This window comes from Taudactylus pleione, unplaced genomic scaffold (assembly GCF_031769625.1).
Source record: "Taudactylus pleione unplaced genomic scaffold, aTauple2 ptg000248l, whole genome shotgun sequence".
NCBI classification, from domain to species: Eukaryota; Metazoa; Chordata; class Amphibia; order Anura; family Myobatrachidae; genus Taudactylus; species Taudactylus pleione.
This window is the reverse complement of record NW_028284650.1, coordinates 1,555,672-1,575,787: the sequence shown is the minus strand read 5'-3', so window position 1 is coordinate 1,575,787 and position 20,116 is coordinate 1,555,672. Positions and strand designations below refer to the sequence as shown.

The following is a 20,116-nucleotide window of genomic DNA, read 5'->3' as shown; positions in this document are numbered from 1 at the left end:
CGTGCGGCTTTGGTTATTACATATCCCCCGTGGCTAAATCCAAATATGCCTTCTTTAAGGATAAGGGTGTTGCCACTGTAATTCCTCTATCTGGTCAGGTGGATCATTTAGAGGAGGCGTGGAAAATCCGGATAAGCGGTTCCAGCCTCAAAAACGGTTGACCTTTTGCATACCCCTTTTGCGGATAATTACATTTCCGAATGGGAGTTACCTTTACGGGTAGATTCTCATGTTACACGCCTAGTGAGGAGTGCTACGTTGCCCATGCCCTCCAGGTCCTCTTGAAGGAGGTTCCAGATTGCAAGGTGCTAATGTATCTAAAATCCAATATTCCCTTGCTGGAGGGGCTTCCAGGCCGGCTATGGCCGTGTGCTGGGGGGCCAGAGCCATGGAACACTGAGTAGGTAACTGGATCTCTGCACACTGACTCTCCAGCAGAGCAGGTGGATAGTGGCAAATTCTCAGAGACTTTGCCACGTTCATAATGAGATGGTCTTACATATAGCCTACTCCTTTCCAGAATCTCCACGGCAGCAGTAGCGGCTTGCCGCTCCCTGTGGTTGCGCTCTTTGAAAGCGGACGCAGATTCCATTTGGAATGCTTTGCCTTTTACGGGACAAGTCCTGTTTGGCCCTCGTCTGGACGCAATTGTGGCCCTGCAGGCAGCAGCTACGTCTGCGTGTCTGCCATCGGCTACAGTCCCATCAGGGTCTGGGACTTTGTCTTTTCGGCCCTGTGAGGCCAGGGTAAGTCTAAAATACAGCTTTCCAAGGCAGTCAGTAGCCAGGAAATCTGCTCAGCCATAAGAACAGGCTTGGAGTACAAGACGTCCTACTACCAAGTTGGACTATAAGCCTTCAGCCTCACGGGACGGGCCTCCTCTTGGGAGCCCCCAGAGTTGGAGGCCGGCTTCTCCAGTTCATCCTGTGCTGGTGTCTGACCACCACGGACACTTGGGTAAGAGAAGTATTTTCTTGAAGGTATGTCCTTTCCTCCCAGTAAAAGCCTCCCAGATGGTTTTTCGTTACAGGTCTTCTGTCAATTCAGGACAAGGCCCTGTAATTTTTGAGGGTGTTACACTCTATGTTCCAGGCAGGAGTTATAGTACCTATTCCGTTGCCCCAAAGGGGAACGAGGTATGACTCCATCCTCTTTCTGGTACAGACACCCAATGGGTCTTACCAGGACATTCTCAACCTCGAATCCTTCAACAAATTCTTAAGGGTTCCTCGGTTCGGGAGGGGGACCCTGCATTCCATCATTCAATGGAGCCTGGGAATTTTGTGGTGTCGTTAGATATATTCAGGGTGACTACCTGAATATCCCTCTTTTCTTAGCACACCAGTGTTTTCCTCAGGTTTGCAGTGGTCGATAAGCATTTCCAGTTTCTGGCATTGCCCCTTGGTCTGGCCTCCACACCTCACGGTTTACCAGGGTCATGGTAGTTATGGCAGCCCACCTGCGGATGCAGGTGGTCCGCTTGTTACCCTATCCGAGGGACCTCCTGTTGTTACCACGGTCTCCAGAGATACTTCAGTGCCATATGCAACGGACAATATCTGTGTTGCTACGTTAGGGCTGACTGATAAACTGGAAATGGTCCTCTCTGATTCTTCACAGAGGATGCTCCATATCCCAACATCTGAGGATCTTTGTGATTGAGGAAAAGATCTCTGCATTACAGGCAAAGGTATGCAGTTGCCTGCAGAGTCGCCGAGTGTCTATTCACTTGGCAATGTGGTTCCTGGGTTCCAGGATGTCGCTGTTCGACATGGTGGAGAGTACCCAGCTTCACTCTAAAGAACTTGATCCTTTCCGGATGGGATGGGTTGCCCCATAGGATAAAGTCAATAGGCTTTCCCCGGAGGTTTGTCTCTCTCTGGCCTGGTGGCTGCAGAAAGCTCACCTAAACAAGGGGCACCCCCTTTGGGATTGCGGACAGGGTCCTTCTGACGACGGACGCCAGTATCCATGGCTGGGAAGCATGACGGGTCCACACTTGTTCCAGGGCAGGTGGACACCAGTAGTTTTTGCGCTTCCCATAAACATCTGAGAACTCTGAGCAGTATTCAGGGTTCTCCAGCATGCAGGACAGGTCCTCCACGGAAATACCGTGCAGGTACAGTCTGACAATGCCATCAGAGGTTCCCGAAGTCAGGCGACACTAACAGTGGTGTCCCGAATTCTGGCTTGGGTGGAAGGCTATATCCCTGCCGTCATCGGCAGTGTTCATTCAGGAATCCTCAGATGGAAAGCAGGCTTTCTCAGCCCTCAAGACGTGCATTCAGGGAAATGTCCTCTTTATCTGGAGGTGTTCAATCTTCTGGTGAACAAGTGGAGCCTTTCAGAGATGAGACTCTTCTGATAGACGTAGGTAGGTCCAGTGGACCTTCCAAGTTGTGTACCTCGTCCCTCCGTTATCCCTTCTTCCTCCAGTAATAGCAAGAAGGAGGCACGCTCCTGCTGATAGCTCCAGCGTAGGTCAGATGGCACTATTATTCAGATCTTCGGAGCCTCTCAGTTACCACTCCGAAGCTGTTGTCTCTACGCCCGGACCTGTTGTCTCAGGATCCTGGCTGATACCCAGACCTGGGTTGTCTGTGGTGGAGACTGCCCTCTTAAGGTCTAGGAGTTTTTCCAGCTCTATAGTTAGCAGGGGCTCTGTCCATGCTAAGAGCTCGGAAGTTTTATCTGCAACAATTTACCATTAGGTATGGTATACTTTCTTTCAGGTGTCGCCCTAGAGGCTAGGCTCCTCGGGTATTCCGGATATCCAGAGGTTGGCTTTCCTACAGGTGGGCTTAGATAACGGTATTCGCCTTGCTTACCTCAAGGTGCAGGTTTCTGCCCTGTTAGTATGGTTTCAGTGTAGGATTGCTACTCTTCCTGATGTCCGCACCTTTGTGCAGGGTGTAAGTTATATTCAGCATCCCTTTGTTCCACCTGATGCTCCTTGGGATTTGGCTGTGGTCCTTAGGGCTCTCTGAGGACCGCCATTTGGTCCACTGGGCTCAGTGGATTTCAAATGGCTTACGGCTAGGACTGTATTCCTTCTGGCTCTTAATTTGGCCAGTAGGATCTCAGAATGGGAGGCTCTGTCATGTAGACCTCCCTTTTTCTCATCTTTCCTAGGAACAGGGCAGTGCTTGCCTTTACTTCCCCAGTCCTGTCTGCTGGTGAGGCCTATTTGGCTGTGGTACGGGCGCTAAGAATTTAAATTGATCGTACCAGTCCATTTAGGAAATCAGACTCTCGGTTTTGTCCTTTCTGGTTTCCATAAAAAGGGTTGGCCTGCCACTACGCTAACTTTGGCAGGATGGATTCACAGGTCTTCCTGTTCCATCCTCTATTAAAGTTCTTCCACTAGGTCTGTGGGTCCTTCATGGACAGCTCGACGTGGCACTTCAGCGGTGATTGGCTGCCACGTGGTCATCTGTCCATGTTTTTGGTAAGGTATTATGCTTTTGATACCTTCGCCTCTCAGGATGCTTCCTTTCGGCGGCGGATTCTCCTTACAGCACAGGAGCGTCCCCACCCTTAGAGGATACTGCTTTGGGACATCCCCAAGGTATCCTGTGGATACCCTATGGACCCTGAAGTAGGAAATATGAGATATGGTAAGAACTTACCCTTGTTATCTCTATTTCTACAAAGTCCATAGGGTTCCACAGGACTCCCGCCCTGTCGCACCTGTACTGCAGATGGGCTTTGATCTGGTCACCGGTTTCTCAGTCTGGAACACACAAGAATCACATTCTCACCAGAAGGAGACTGTCTTCTCTCTCTTTTTTGCTCCTGCTCCGGCCTATGGCTTGTTACGAAACTGAGTGGCCTGAGGCTCGGGGGCGGGGTATAGGAGAGGGACCCCAGTGCATCCTGGGAGGCTGAAAATTTAACTCTGTGGTGCCTGGATGTCTGCCGCCATCACCTATACCCCAAGGTATCCTGTGGAACCCTATGGACTTCGTAGAAATAGAGATAACAAGGGTAAGTTCTTACCATATCTCATTTTTTTTTTTTCTTTACCATCACCTCTTCTCACAAAAGACCTTTATCTACTGTATCTTATATCTGGTAGGCGGATTTATATACATGCTCATAGTGTAACTGCATACGGATTTCAAATTAATAAAGTTGCTAGTGTAAAATGAATTGCGCTCGGTTTCCCTTTTTTTTTTTTTGTCATGAACGTGAGAAGATTAATTTAACATGATGGAATTGTGGTGTAACCACTGAAAGGAAATAAAATATTGACGGCTTTCTGGCAAGTTAAAATCAAGTAAATACAATACCATTAGGGTTGTTGCTGACCTCACAATTGAGATTATTTAAAGACAACCTCACATTTCCAAATAGTTTGTACAGAAGGGGTCTGGAATCTGGCGCACCTATAATTTGTATGATCCACAGTGTAGTAATATAATATTTGTTTTCTTTGACTATCAAAATATCGCGGAGAGTGAGTCCAAAGGGAAAAACAATCCCTGTACTGTGGAACATTAAAGCTCTAATGTAATATATCCTCCATGATGGGGGGTTATTTTCATGCAAGTGGCTGCGGGTTTTGTAGGTGCACCGCATTTTAATTCCCCCCCCCCCCCCCCCCCCCATAAAGAGGCTCCTGTCGCCATCCAAAACAGCGACATGCTGCCAGAAAGGAGACGGGGAAGACAGATAATGCGCTTTGAACTCCGACTTTTAATGGGAGTTTTGTACTTTCTTACCCACCTAGTTGGAGAGCAGAGTTGAGGATTACCTAGTATCCTGTTGCTCAAACTAATACGTAGTTTATGCTTCAGCTCGCTTAGAAAGATGTGGTGGCTCTGAAAAGAGCCTTTGTGGTTTTTTGGTGTGTATAGGAGTGCCGAGTACCATCTATGCCCTCTCCCCTCGGATCCTGCGGGCCAGCTGGATGTCTTTGGGCATGATGGTCACCCTCTTGGCGTGGATGGCGCACAGGTTGGTGTCCTCGAAGAGCCCGACCAGATAAGCCTCGCTGGCCTCTTGTAGGGCCATGACAGCAGAGCTCTGGAAGCGCAGGTCGGTCTTGAAATCCTGGGCGATCTCTCTCACCAGTCGCTGGAAGGGCAGCTTACGGATCAGCAGCTCAGTGGATTTCTGGTAGCGACGGATCTCTCGGAGCGCAACAGTCCCGGGTCGGTAGCGGTGAGGCTTCTTCACGCCGCCGGTAGCTGGGGCACTCTTCCGGGCAGCCTTGGTTGCCAGCTGCTTGCGGGGAGCTTTCCCTCCTGTAGATTTACGGGCGGTCTGCTTGGTCCTGGCCATTATTCTTCCAAAGTGACTAAATACACAGACAGTGACACAACAGCGTTTAGCAAACCTATATATAAAGAGTGCTTCACGCTGATTGGAAGAAGTAGTCCTGCCCTCTCCACCGATTGGCTTTAAAAAATAAAAATAAACGCTTTTTCAAAAATCCCGCCGTTTAAACGTCCCGTCTACTGATAAAAAAATAAATCCCCCTTAAAAACCCCACTTCTTGGAAAAAATGCTGATGACACTTACCCTAGGTAGAAATATTTAAATGTATATTGAAATTGATACATAAGGAGTCCCATACATTTCAATTACCCTCATTACAGTCGGCAATAGTAATGCGATTGGGAGGCAGACTGCAATAGTATGTATTCCCGGAATACATGCTGTAGTCTGTAGCAGTCAGCTTTACATTATCAGAGGTGCAAGACCTATCGGAGCACTGTAAGAAGTTATAGCCGGCAGCTAGCTCAGGTCGCCCCATCACCCATAGTCTAGGTCCCGGACCTAACCCCACGCACCAACCAGAGGCGACTCTCGCACAGCGTTTACAGGGCTATATTCCAGCCTACCTACCACTCTCCTCAAATACGCTGGACATAAGGAAATCTTTTCACATCCAGACAAATATCATAATAGATCATTTTGGGGTGTCTCTGGGAATGAACATGCATTTGTAATGACCATTAGAATAATATGTTGTTATTCCCCCCGGGGCTTTAGCAAAACTTTTCAGAGACTTCCTCCGCAGGGTAACTTTAGCCACCAGATATTTTCGGGGGTGGCTGGGGCAATAGCCATCTCCGAGAAGCAGTTACCCAATCTATTATCAGCCTCATCAAATGCCACCCCACCGTGGGAACCGGATGAATGGGCTGTATAGCCCTGTCTCACTCTTGTATTTTTCCAGCAGGAGTCCGAGTCACCGCTCTAGGAACGTGTCTGTGTGGGTAAGAAAGTCTAAACAGTCTTCTGCCAAACCAGGAGCAGCGTTAGTTTGGCTTCTGATTGTCGCTAGACGACTGAAAACAATCTGGCTATTTTAATAATTGTCAGATAGACTGACTGACTCATTTACTAATATGTCTTCAAAACACTGAATATCTCTATTCCTTTGTGCAGTGTGTTGTAATTCCAGTGTGGTTTAGTGGTTCTATCTTCTGATATATATATGATACTGTTACAATAGAGGCTAAGGCTTCCATAGCCCATATTGTAACTGTATAAAGCTCGTTCATTGCTACATTTACATTCAGTTGCAAACATGACATACCACCAATGTTATTCACATTTACTGCTCTAGAAGATAAAACTCTGTCTTAAACCAGTGTAATGCTCTGACATTTGACAAATTACTTTTAAAGGAGGGTATGTCTGAAAATGGATCTTAATGCTGATTTAAATGTATGCAATGTGTAATTCTTTACACAAAATAGAGCAGGAGCCCTTCCCAGGCAGAAAGGGGGTTGTCAATACTTTTCTTTTAAAAGGGATTTCCTACAGTTAACGTTTAAAGAAGCACTGACCATTGCGGTTGTTTCTTTATAAACAGTGTAATTATCAGTCTAGAACTAGTCAGCCACATACACTGATTTGTGCCATTTTAGAAACAGAGGCCGTAATAATCTAACATAGGGACACCCATAGGACAATGCTTTAATGCACTCACTCGATACATTTACAAGACCGACAGCGAGTGACTACGTGCAGATTTCACCTATAAGCTGTCGTTTCCCCATAATTTACTAGTAACGATCTAAATATAAACCAGCACACAGGCTTATATTAGGACTCTGTATAAGGTCTGGCGTCAGCCAGGACAAGATACATATAATAGTACAAGGGAATAATTATAGCGCTCTCATAGAAGAAATAGGCGGCCCTGAAAAGGGCCTTTGTGTGGGTGATAGTATTCAATGTACATCAGTGTTCAGCCCCCGAATCCATAGAGAGTGCGGCCCTGGCGTTTCAGAGCGTACACCACATCCATAGCGGTGACTGTTTTCCTCTTGGCGTGTTCGGTGTAGGTGACGGCGTCCCGGATAACGTTCTCCAGGAAGACCTTCAGCACCCCGCGGGTCTCCTCATAAATGAGACCAGAAATGCGCTTCACGCCTCCTCTCCGGGCGAGACGGCGAATGGCAGGCTTGGTGATGCCCTGGATGTTATCCCGCAGCACTTTCCTGTGGCGCTTGGCTCCTCCTTTTCCGAGCCCCTTTCCGCCTTTGCCTCTGCCAGACATGTTGCTTTTTAATCACTTGTATTGTATCACTCGCTGTAAAGAGAACAATACTGTTACAATTACAGCAAAGTCCTCCTTTTATACAGTGCGAGCGGACCAAATGGGAAACCTCTGGTCTATGAGGGAGGAGTCCTCCAAGGCGTCACATCCTGCTGCTTGTGACGCTCCTAATATAGGGACAATATCAGTTTCGGGATTCCTACCAATGCAGTTATTGATATTTTACTTTATACAAGAACTCATCCTCCAATCAGACTGAACTGAGACGGTGTATGTGTCTAATGAGTTATGTGTCTCTATTAGATGGTGATTATGACATTACTGTTCCTATGCACTGGCGTGTTCTGCCCCTTCCCAAACTGTCTCTCCCGCCCTCTCTCATTTTGAAATCTCACTTTTCTGGGTCTTTTGTAGTCTTACCTGTGATCTCCTGCAGTCTCCGCTGGAGACACTAACCTAAATATTGAAACTTCTCATCCCACTTTAGCTGCCCCATACTCATCCTTCTTACCCACCTCATTCCCCTCACCACTCTCATTATCTGCCTATATTGCTATTCTCCAGCCTCTACACCAGCAGTTATATTTTTACCACCTCTCTCTTTTCATACGTCATTCCCTGCCTGTTCACCTTTACCTGACTCTACTTCATCCCTCCATTCCTCTCACCCCTCATTGAATGATGCTGCTCAGGGCTGCTGCTGCAGACTGATGGTGCATACACACGGTCAGATGTATCAGATGAAGGATTTGAGCAACAATTTGAACGATTCTATGAACAGTTTGAACGATTTCTGACTGCATTAAAATAAATGGAATCGTCCAAATCTGACTGCAAACACATCAGATTCAGATATCGTTTTCTGACAAGCGGGAACGCGCATCGTTCATCGTTGAAGGCTCATGTCAGATTTTCTGTCAGATTTGAATGATTTTTAAAATCGTTATCGTTCAGATCTGACAGGAAATTTGACCGTGTGTATGCACCATGAGACTTTAGAGCCGACCCACTCGCATAGGTCTGAGTCCAGGGCCCTATGCAAGAAAGGGACCGTGCCTGTTACTCTGCTCGCTTGGCAAAGCTGGGCACCATCGATAAAGGGGCATGGCCTACTTTCCATATGCAACGATTCCTAGATGACGTTACTTGGGGGCATGCCCGTATGGCACGCCTCCCATTTCATGTCAGGCTGGGGACAAGCCCAGTTTTCTGTCAGCAGCTGGGCTGCCCCAGCCATCTACCAGCACTGAATGGATGCCACACGCATGCCCTTAAAATTATAATATGCAGAACTGTAATCTCAGCACGGGAGTGGCTCCGGGGGCCCTATGTAAGTCCTCAGAGAAACAGCACAGTAGTAGTTGCTCCATCACCTATCCTTTCAATGCGTTTTGGGACCATTTGTCCCTTTCTCGGTGGTAATGAGAAATGAATTCACTTTAAATAGCCGTGCAGCCAGTCCCTTCCGGTACCGGTTTGAAGAGATCCGGTGTGGGAAGAGACTGTAGCTTTGCGTATTCCCTGATGTGTCATACGCTCTGTCATGTACACCTAATGGTGGTCCCTCGGATCTGACATGAGTTGCAGTCTTTTCCTTCTGTTTATCTTTTCCGAACGTGGCCGGAAGTGACGTCCTCGGGCGGCCCGGATGCAGGGAAACTTTGTCTCTGAATATATTGTCCCTAGGCTTGCGATGTTGTTGTGGAAACTGAGGCCCCCATTTATCAATGAAGGTAAACACCAGCACAATTTTTAATTTAGGAACACTGTGATACAAACAAAAAATTCACTGTTATTTACCAATACTTACCCCTCCAGCGAGGACCCGCGAATTCCTCCTCCTCTGCGATGTCCTCCGCTGGGCTGCTGGCAACCTCACGCTGGTAGCGACAGGGTCTTGTGTAATACGCATGTGCGACACGGGGACCCAGCAGTGGCTGGAAGGCTTTGCTGAAGCCAGAAGGGCCGCGACTGGTGCCCATTGCCGTCAATGGGGACTTCAGTGCTCTCGCCATCTTTGATTACCGCTGTTTGTTAAATGCAAAAAAGAAGTCATAACCCCAAGCGAGCGCTAAAGGAAATATACTATGTTGATAAATGGGGGCCTGAAAGTGTCTTTATTGTAGTTGCCAGAATACTGTTTATGATGGAGGATATTCTCTCATTAGGAAAAGTGATAGAGTTAATCCATTTTCTTCTCCTTTGTGTAAATCATATGGGGCATTCTAACTTCTTCTGCATAACAAACAGTGCATTGTGAGTGTCTTCAACATTCTGTGCAGCACAGGTAGATTTCTACTCTCACCTGCTGGTGCTGGGTCCCGCTATTTATGTAAGTGCTCCGTTGGTTGCAAGTGTCAAATTTGTGGCCCAAGGGTATTTAACCCATGTAAATCTACAGCTACTTGTTCAAATTAATACAATCTGTACCTGTGCCCACTTTACCAGCCCATTTCATGCCTGAAACCTTGTTAGGCCAGGTGAAATACTAGTGAGTCATAAGTAAGTGACCTCCTGCTGTTGGTTGGAATTGTCAAATTTGTGGCAAAAGGCTATTTAACCCTTGCAACACTACAGCTACTTATTAAAAAATATATAATTTGGTGCCTTATGTCCACTTTGCCAGCCTATTTCATGCCCAAAACCCTTTTGGGCCAAGCAAAATACAAGTGGATCATATGTAAGTGACCCCACTCTGTTTGTTTCAAGTGTCATTTTTGTTGTCCAAGGCTATTTAACCCTTGAAACACTACAGCTACTTATTCAAAATGGTATAATTTGGTGCCTCTGCTCACTTTACAAGCCAATTACATGCTCAAAATCTTTTTGGGCAAGGCAAAATACAAGAAAGTCAGTGGCGAAAGTCTCATACTCCAACTGACTTGCTCACATATAAGACTATCTACAACTCTTATCGTACTGCTCTGGATACTGCCAAACAAACATATTTCCAATCTCTTATCTCTGCTCAAGCCTCTAACCCCAAGCGACTTTTTAATACATTTAAACTGCTTCTTACCCCTCCCTCACCCAAACCACCTCCTACTATCTGTGCACAAGATTTTGCTTCCTATTTTAGGGACAAGATTGATGAGATCCGAAATGAAATGGTATGTTCTTCCTCAGCTAGTGACCTGCTCAATTCCCTACCTGAATCCTATGGCACATTCTCTTCATTTGATCTCACAAATGAAGATGAAGTATCAACACTCGTCTTATCCTCCTACTCTATTACCTCTTCTCTAGATCCTATACTCTCACAAATCAGTAAAGCTCTGTCTCCTGTGCTTATCCCAACCGTATCTAAAATCTGTAATCTCTCTCTCTCTCTACTGGCAACTTTCCATCACTGTTCAAGCATGCAATGATTACTCCTATTCTGAAAAAACAAAACTCTGAATCCAACACTCTCTCAAATTACTGTCCTATCTCCCAGCTCCCATGCCCCTCCAAGCTACTTGAGAGACTTGTCTACACCAGCTTCACACACTTTCTTAACTCACACAACTTATTGGTCCCACTTCAGTCCAGCTTCCATTCCCAACACTCCACAGAGACAGCACTGACTAAGGTAGTAAATGATCTGGTCACTGCCAAGGCTAAAAGCCATTACTCACTCCTAATTCTTCTAGATCTCTCTGCTGCTTTTGACACTGTTGACCACTCTCTTCTCATACAAACACTACAATCCCTAGGTCTTAAGGACACGGCTCTTTCTTGGTGCTCTTCCTACCTATCTGGTCGCTCTTTTACTGTTCATTTGCTGATTCTGCCTCCTCTTCGCTACCTCTATCAGTTGGAGTACTGCAAGGCTCTGTCTTAGGGCCTCTGTTATTCTCAATCTATACCACTAATCAGCTCTTTTGGATTTCAGTACCATCTGTATGCGGAGGATACTCAAATCTACCTATCTTCCCCAGATTTATCACCATCTGTACTCGTCCGTGTCACTGAATGTCTTTCTGCCATTTCATCTTGGATGTCATCTCGTCACCTGAAACTTAATATTTCTAAAACAGAATTAATTATATTTCCACCAGCCAATAACAGTTACCAACCTGATCTCTCTATCACTGTTGATAACTCGACAATCCACCCTGCCCCACAAGCTTGCTGCCTAGGAGTCATACTTGACTCTGAACTGTCCTTTGTTCCCCACATTCAATCTGTCTCAAAATCATGTTACATACATCTAAAAGACATATCCAAAATTTGACCATATCTCATACAAAACGCTGCAAAAACTCTAATCCATGCACTCATTATTTCCCGCATTGACTATTGCAATGGCCTTCTTACTGGTCTTCCCAAAAACAGGCTATCGCCATTACAATCAATTATGAATGCAGCAGCATGGCTTATCTTCCTTGCCAAACGTTCATCGTCTGCTGCCCTGCTCTGTCAGTCCCTCCATTGGTTGCCGGTTTTCTACTGTATTCAAAACAAAATAATCTTACTTACACATAAAGCTATTAACCAAACCACACCAACATACATTTCTTCACTCATCTCAAAATATCTCCCTACCCGACCTCTCCGCTCAGCACAAGATTTGCTCTCTCATCCCCACGCATTACTTGCTCCCACTCACTCACGGTTACAGGACTTTCTTCAGGCTGCACCCACTCTATGGAATGCCATACCACGCACAATACAACTTTCCTCTAGTCTCCAATCCTTCAAGCGATCCCTGAAAACTCACCTCTTCAGGCAAGCTTATCAAATCCCAGAACGGCCCACATAACCTTCATAGCTTCCATATCTAATTACATCCCCTTTCGCAGTCCACACAAAACCTCACACATCCTCTTTCTCTCACATCCTCATGACATTTGGCCGACATTCCGGTGTGAATGGATCATGCAGCCCACCAAGAAACTGTGCATTCTGGCTGGACCAAAATGCAATATATAGCACCTGTCCTTGTGTATCAATGCCTATTTCCCTATAGATTGTAAGCTTGCGAGCAGGGCCTTCCTACCTTTATATTGGTCTGTTATTACCCAGTTTTGGTCTATTAATGTTTGCAATTGTAAAGCACAACGGAATATGCTGCTCTATATAAGAAACTGTTAATAAATAAATAAAATAATGTAAGTGACCCCCCTTTTGTAGGTTGCAAAGTTCAAATTTGTGGCCCAAGGCTATTCAACCCTTGCAAAACTATAGCTACTTTTTCAAATCAAAATAATCTCTACCTGTGCCCAAATTAAGCAGCCTGCTGTATTTCATGCACAAACCTTTTTTGGGCCAGGCAAAATACAAGTGGTTTATGTGTTACTGACCTCCTCTGTTGGTTTTAAGTGTCAAATTAGTGGCCCAATGCTATTTAACCCTTGCATCACTACAAATACTTATTCAAAATAGTATAATGGGGTACCTGTGCCCACTTTGCCAGCCTTTTTCATGCCCAAAACCTAGTTGTACCAGGTAAAATACAAGTGGATCACGAGTAAGTCACCTCCTACTGTTGGTTGGAAGTGTCAAATTAGTGACCCAAGGTTTTTTAACCCTTGCAACACTACAGCCATTTATCCAAAATGGTAAATTATGGTGCTGTGCCCACTTTGCCAGCCTATTTCATGCCTAAAACCTTGTTGGGCCAGGCAAAATACAATTGAGTCATGTGTAAGTGACCCCCTCTGTTGGTTTCAAGTGTCAAATTAGTGGCCCAAGGCTATTGAACCCTTGCAAAACTACAGCTACACTACATAATCAAATCAATACAATCTGTGCCCACTTTGCCAGCCTATTCAATGTCCAAAACCTTGTTGGGCCAGGCAAAATACAAGTGTGTGACAAGTAAGTGACCTCCCTCTGTTGGTTGCATAGGTCAAATTTGTGGCCCAAGTCTGTTTAACCCTTGCAAAACTACAGTTACTTATTGAAATCAATACAATCTGTACCTGTGCCTAAATGTGGCAGCCTATTTCATGCCCAAAACCTAATTGGACCAGGCAAAATATGAGTGGTTCATATGTAGGTGTTGGTATCTGTTGTTTGAGTGGTTCATATGTAGGTGTTGGTATCTGTTGGTATCAAATGTCATATTAATGGCTCAAGATATTTAATCCTTGAAACACTACAGCTATTTATTCAAAATGGTAAAATATGGTGCCTTTGCCTACTTCGACAGCCTATTTTATGGCCAAAACATTTGTTGGCCATGCAAAATACAAGTGGGTCATATGTAAGTGACCCCCATCTGTTTGATACAAGTGTAATTTTTGTGGTCCAAGGCTATTTAACCCTTGCAAAACTACAGCTACTTATTCAAATCAATACAATCTGTACGTGTGCTCACTTTTTGCCAGGTATTCAGTCGGGAAGCCGGCGGACCTAATCCCGATAGCCGGCTTCCTGACTGTCATATCCCGGCAAGGGTCTAAAGGCAGGCGTCGATATGCCGACGCCTGTCATTAGACATACACTCGGAGCCCGACGCCCGGCATCCCGATCGAAGGGACGCCGAGCGCGGATAGCCACAGGGGGGGAGAGTTAGGTTTAGGGTTCCCGGGGGGGGACTTAGGGTTAAACACCCCCCCTGGGAGTTTAGGTGTAGGCTATGGGAAGGGGGAGTCAGCATTAGGCACCCCCTCAGGGGACTTAGGTTTAGGCGGCGGGGAAGGGTGGTTAGGTTTAGGCACTTAGAGAGGGGATTAGGGTTAGGCACTGGGGGGAAGGTTAGGGTAAGGCACCGCGAAGGAAGGGTTATGGGGGTCAAAATAGGTTAGTATATACTTACCTTTAATGATCGGGATTTCCTTTTCTGCCGAGATGCCGCTGTCAGGATTCCAACTGCCGGGCATGGGTCCAGCGGTAAATCATACCGATACCCTTTGCCAGCCTATTTCATACCCAAAGCCTTATTGGGCCTGGCAAAATACAAGTGGGTCACGAGAAAGTGACCTCATGCTACTGGTTGGTAGTGTCAAACTTGGGGCGCAAGGCTATTTAACCCTTGCATCACTACAGCTACAATACTTGTTCAAAATGGTATAATGTGGTTCCTGTGCCCACTTTGCCAGCCTATTACATGCCCAAAGCCTAGCTGTACCAGGCAAAATACAAGTTTGTTGCCCAAGGCTATTTAACCATTGCACAACTACAGCTACTTATTCACATATATAGGTATTGTGCCCACTTTACCACCCTATTTCATGCCTAAAACATTGTTAGGCCAGCCCAATTGCATTAAGGTTATATGTATGTGACCTTCCTCTGTGAACTCCAAGTGTCAAATTTTGTTGCCCACGGCTATTTAACCCTCACACAACTACAGCTACTTATTCATGTGTATAATATCTGGTTTCCATGCCCACTTTACCACCCTATTTCATGCCTAAAACCTTATTGGACAAAGCCAATTGCATGAGGGTTATATGTAAGTGACCGCCCTCTGTGGTTTCCAAGTGTCATATTTGTTGCCCAAGGCTATTTAACCCTTGCACAACTATAGCTACTTATTATTTTTATTATTATCATCATTTATTTATATGGCGCCACAAGTGTTCCGTAGCACCTTACAAACTATATAGACAAATAAGTAACCAGTGACTTACATTACAATACAATACATTACAATACAGTACATGGATAATAAACATTGCTATATTAGCGACCTTTACGCCCACATAAGCAGCCAAGTGTCAGTTGCCCTAGTGGGGAGTAAGATAAATTAAATGACAGTAGGGAGAAGCACAAGAGGGTAGAGGGCCCTGCTCGAAAGAGCTTACATTCTTAAAGGGAGGGGTACACAAACAGAAGTGACACAGAATGGGGTAGGCGGGGAGAAAGGAAGATGTAGCAGCAAGTTAGAATGAGAGCTGGAAGGCTTTAATGAAGTAGTGGGTCTTGAGAGCTTGTTTCAAAGATTGTAGAGAGGTGCAGAGTCTGATGGGGAGAGGGAGGGAATTCCAAAGGTGGGAGCAGCACGGGTAAAATCTTGGAGGCGGGAGTGGGAGGAAGTAATCAATTGGCATGAAAGGCGGCGCGTATTAAGTGAACAAAGAGGGCGTACAGAAGAGTGAAGGGAGATGAGATCAGAGATGTAAATGGGAGAGGAAGGGGTGAGCGCTTTGTAAGTGAGTGTGAGAACCCTGAATTGTTTTCTGAAAGGGAATGGGAGCCAGTGGAGGGCTTGCAAAAGAGGGGAGGCAGATGTAGTAGAGCGTTTGGAGAGGAAGATGAGCCGAGCAGCAGCATTGAGCACAGACTGGAGAGGAGAGAGATGGGATTTGGGGAGGCCAGCTAGGAGAAGGTTACAGTAGTCCAATCTGGACATGACCAGTGAATGTATGAGGGTTTTGGTAGCATCCTTGCTGAGAAAGGGGCTGATCTTGGAAATATTCTTGAGATGGAAACGACAGGACTGCGAGAGGTTCTGAATGTGTGGTTTGAAGGAGAGGGAAGAGTCCAAGATGTCTCCAAGACAACGTACTTTGGGACTAGATGAGATAGTTATGCCATCTATTAATAAAGAAATAGTGGGACATGATGTTATGTGGGAGGGTGGGAAGACTATCAGCTCAGTCTTAGACATATTAAGTTTGAGAAATCGCTGGGACATCCAGGAAGAGATAGCAGAGAGACAGTTGGATATACAAGTCAGTAGAGAGGGGGAAAGATCAGGTGAGGAAAGGTAGATCTGAGTATCATCAGCATAGAGATGATAATGGAGGTCAAAAGAGCTGATGAGTTTACCTAGATAAGATGTATAGAGAGAGAATAGGAGAGATCCAAGAACAGAACCTTGGGGAACACCTACTGTAAGATGCTGTGGCGTGGAGGAGTCGTCGTGAGAGGAAAAAGAGAAGGAACGGTCAGAGAGGTAGGAGGACAGCCAGGAGAGAGCAGTGTCACGTAGACCAAGGGAGTGAAGGATATGCAGCAGTAGAGGGTGGTCCACAGTGTGAAAAGCAGCAGAGAGGTCAAGGAGAATGAGCAGGGAGTAGTGGCCCTTGGATTTGGCAGCAAGGAGGTCGTTGCTGACATCTGTGAAGGCGGTTTCAGTGGAGTGGAGAGAACGGAAGCCAGACTGAAAAGGGTCAAGGAGGGAGTGGGAGGAAAGAAATGTGGTGAGGCTGTTGTAAACAATACGCTCAAGGAGTTTGGAGGCAAAAGGGAGGAGAGAGATTGGTCGGTAGTTAGAGAGAATGTTAGGATCAAGGTTAGGTTTATTTAAGAATGGGGGAGACAAGGGCATGCTTAAATGCAGAAGGAACAGTGCCAGAAGATAGGGAGAGATTAAGGAGGTGGGCAAGATGTTAGCAGGCAGAAGGAGAGAGGTAGCGGAGGAGGGGAGAGGTGGAAGGGGGGGAGGACTGGATAAGGGCCTTAACTTCCTCTCCAGTCACAGGGGAGAAGGATGTCAGAGTCGGTTAAATGGATGGAGAGGGGTGATCCAGGAAAGGAGGAGGTGGGGAGCTGGGGGACTGGTCGGATATGATGCCCTGACGTATAGAATCATTTTAGATGTGAAATAGGTAGCAAAGTCAGTGGCAGAGAGCAAGGAGGGGAGACAAGGAGGGGGTGGGCAGAGGAGGGAGTTAAAGGTGGAAAAGAGACACTGGTGATAATAGGACAGGGAGGAGATGAGATTCTTGAAATATGACTGTTTAGAGTGAATATAGTGATTGGGCCAACTTTACCACCATATTTCATACCCAAAAACTTGTTGGGCAAGGTCAATTGCAAGTGGCTCATATGTAAGTGACCACCCTGTGTGGATGTCACGTGTCAAAGCGGTGCCCAAGGCTATTTAACCCTTGTACAACTACAGAAACTTATTCAATTATAGAAAATCTGGGACCTTTGCCCACTTTACCACTTATTTCATGCCAAAAACCTTAACCTCAATTTACCACCCTAGTTCATGCCCAAAACCTTGTTGGGCTTGGCCAATTGCAAATGGGTCATATGTAAGTGACCCCACTGTGTGAGTTCCAAGTGTCACATTTGTTGACCAAGGCTACAGTATTTGACCATTGCACAACACAGCTACTTATTCAAATGTGTTAATTGGTGACTGTGCCCACTTTACCACCCTATTTAATCTCCAAAACCTTATTGAGCAAGGCCAATTACAAGTGCGTCACATGTAAGTGACCTCCGTCTGTGGATTCCGAATGTCAAATTTGTTGCTCAAGGCTCTTTAACCCTTGCACAACTACAGCTACTTATTCAAATATAGAAAATCTAGTCCCTGTGCCCACTTTACACCTAATTTCATGCCCAAAAACTTGTTGGGCAAGGCAAATTGCAAGTTGGTCATATGTAAGTGACCCCCCCTCTGTGGATTCCAAGTGTCAAATTTGTTGCTCAAGGCAATTTAACCCTTGCACAACTTCAGCTACTTATTCAAATATATAAATTAGTCAATGTGCCCACTTTACCAACCTATTTCATGCCTAAAACCTTGTTGGGCAAGGCCAATTGCATGAGGGTTAAATGTAAAAGACCTTTCTGTCTGGATTCCAAGGGTCAAATTTGTTGCCCAAGGCTATTTAACCCTCACACAACTACAGCAACTTAGTCAAATTTATAAATTGGTGTCTGTGCCCACTTTAATGCCCTATTTCAAGCCCAAAACTTTGTTGGTGAAAGCCAATTGCATTTTAAATAAATGTAATTGACGCCCCTCTGTGGATTTCAAGTGTCAAATTTGTTTCCCAAGGCTATTTAACCCTCACACAACTACAGCTACTTATTCAAATGAATAAAATATGGTGCTGATGCCCAATTTACCACCCTAGTTCATGCCAAAACCTTGTTGGGCAAGGCCAATTGAAAGTGGGTCATTTGCAAGTGACCTTCCTCTGTGGATTCCAAGTGTCAAATTTGTTGCCCAAGGCTCTTTAAACCTTGCACAACTACTTATATCAATATATAAATTGGTGCCTGTGCCCACTTTACCACCTAATTGCATGCCCAAAAAGCTTGTTGGGCAAGGCCATATGTAAGTGACCCCACTGTGTGAGTTCCAAGTATCAAATTTGTTGCCCAAGGCTATTTAACCCTTGCACAACTATAGCTACTTAAGCTGGCCGTCCACTATACAATTTTTTGTCAGTTTCTGTCCAATCTGGCTGGTTGGAATAAAAACTTAGTAATGTATGGGAGCAAATGCCAGTCGATCATATGGTTTTAAGCACTAAAACAATCCATCCACGGACAGTAACATCACAGTTGTTTTTAAGAAGATGGTAAGAGAGACAGGAAACTGGTAGAGGTTTGGCTACGGGGGATGAGCTCGCTCTGACCAGAGGGCCTGATTCAGAGCCGGACGCTAATTGCAGCCGCTCGTTCCGAAAAATGGGCTGGCTATTTAAATTAAGTGCTCGCTCTTTGCAGTCTGTTGACGCCTCTATGTCTGAACGAGCGAACGAAACATGCGCTCACTATTTTGGAAAAAACGCCCCCTGGCCGCTGGCATCATACGTCATCTCCGCTATTTATTTGATTAATCAAGTACATCGAAAGGCGTAAGAACTGCTCGCAGTGCTTGTGGTTGGATTTTCCTACCGCAATCATGCGAGCAGTTCAGGCTAAAAAACAACCAAGTGACGTGGTCGATGACACTGGCATTAGCTATTTTGCGAGCACACGATTTTCGACCACACTGACTGGTTCGTGCATGCGTACTAAAACCCATACGCATGCGCAGATGTGCGAACATCGCTCGGAGCGGCCGCTTACGAGCGGCTCTGAATCAGGCCCAGTGTACCTAGGAGATCTGTGTGATTTAGGAACATGGTGCAATTACAACAAAAACTCAGTAAAACAGGAGTCAGACAATACAGCCTAGATCACTGTATATTAGCCCAGGTCACAGCAATAGTTATAGCCCAATTAGAGAGGAGGTGGGTGGCTCTTAGAAGAGCCTTTGCGTTCATGTGGGAGGGAGAAGGAAAGCAGATCACTTGGCGCTGGTGTACTTGGTGACGGCCTTGGTGCCCTCGGACACGGCGTGTTTAGCCAGCTCTCCCGGCAGCAGCAGGCGTACAGCGGTCTGGATCTCCCGGGAGGTGATGGTGGAGCGCTTGTTGTAATGAGCCAGGCGGGAAGCTTCCCCTGCAATGCGCTCAAAGATATCATTCACAAAGGAGTTCATGATGCCCATAGCCTTGGAGGAGATGCCGGTATCTGGGTGCACCTGCTTCAGCACTTTGTACACGTAAATGGCGTAACTCTCCTTCCGGGTCTTCCTACGTTTCTTCCCATCTTTCTTCTGGGTCTTAGTCACCGCTTTCTTTGAGCCTTTCTTGGGCGCTGGCGCAGACTTCGCAGGCTCAGGCATTTCGAAGCAACAGACAAAATCTCTTTCGACAATGTAGAAAATGTGTTGCTGACACGGCCCAGATCTGCTCCATTTATAGTCAGTCCATGCAAATGAGGCTTTAGCCCTTCAGGATGTACTATTGGGTAGACGGTTTTGTTTTTTTTCAAATGTCGAACGGCAACATAACTCCACCCTCTAAATGCTGATTGGTTTGTGCATGACCCTAAACTGCATTGGACATTGTGTAAAGGGGACCAATCACAGAGCAAGCACTGGATTTCCTGTTTGGAATATAAGGAGTATGGCTGCCTTATAAT

General features: G+C 45.9%; 3 protein-coding genes across 3 annotated transcripts; all 3 read right to left on the bottom strand.

Moving 5' to 3' along the window:
• Positions 1 to 4,749: 4,749 nt before the first annotated feature.
• LOC148515535 (histone H3) lies at positions 4,750 to 5,300 on the bottom strand. The gene has a single exon (XM_088479985.1). It carries the CDS (start codon positions 5,284 to 5,286, stop codon positions 4,876 to 4,878), a length of 411 nt encoding a protein of 136 aa, XP_088336111.1. The 5' UTR covers positions 5,287 to 5,300; the 3' UTR covers positions 4,750 to 4,875.
• A 1,907-nt stretch (positions 5,301 to 7,207) lies between these two features.
• Positions 7,208 to 7,519, bottom strand: LOC148515534 (histone H4). The gene has a single exon (XM_088479900.1). It carries the CDS (start codon positions 7,517 to 7,519, stop codon positions 7,208 to 7,210), a length of 312 nt encoding a protein of 103 aa, XP_088336026.1.
• Positions 7,520 to 19,406: 11,887 nt separating this feature from the next.
• LOC148515533 (histone H2B 1.1) lies at positions 19,407 to 19,845 on the bottom strand. Its single transcript, XM_088479984.1, has one exon. The coding sequence runs from the start codon at positions 19,815 to 19,817 to the stop codon at positions 19,437 to 19,439; it is 381 nt and encodes a 126-aa protein (XP_088336110.1). The 5' UTR covers positions 19,818 to 19,845; the 3' UTR covers positions 19,407 to 19,436.
• Positions 19,846 to 20,116: the final 271 nt, after the last annotated feature.

What these genes read in the sequence shown, in the direction of transcription:
- LOC148515535 (XM_088479985.1), bottom strand. Translation starts at nt 5,286, where the DNA reads ATGGCCAGGACCAAGCAGACCGCCCGTAAATCTACAGGAGGGAAAGCT.
- LOC148515534 (XM_088479900.1), bottom strand. Translation starts at nt 7,519, where the DNA reads ATGTCTGGCAGAGGCAAAGGCGGAAAGGGGCTCGGAAAAGGAGGAGCC.
- LOC148515533 (XM_088479984.1), bottom strand. Translation starts at nt 19,817, where the DNA reads ATGCCTGAGCCTGCGAAGTCTGCGCCAGCGCCCAAGAAAGGCTCAAAG.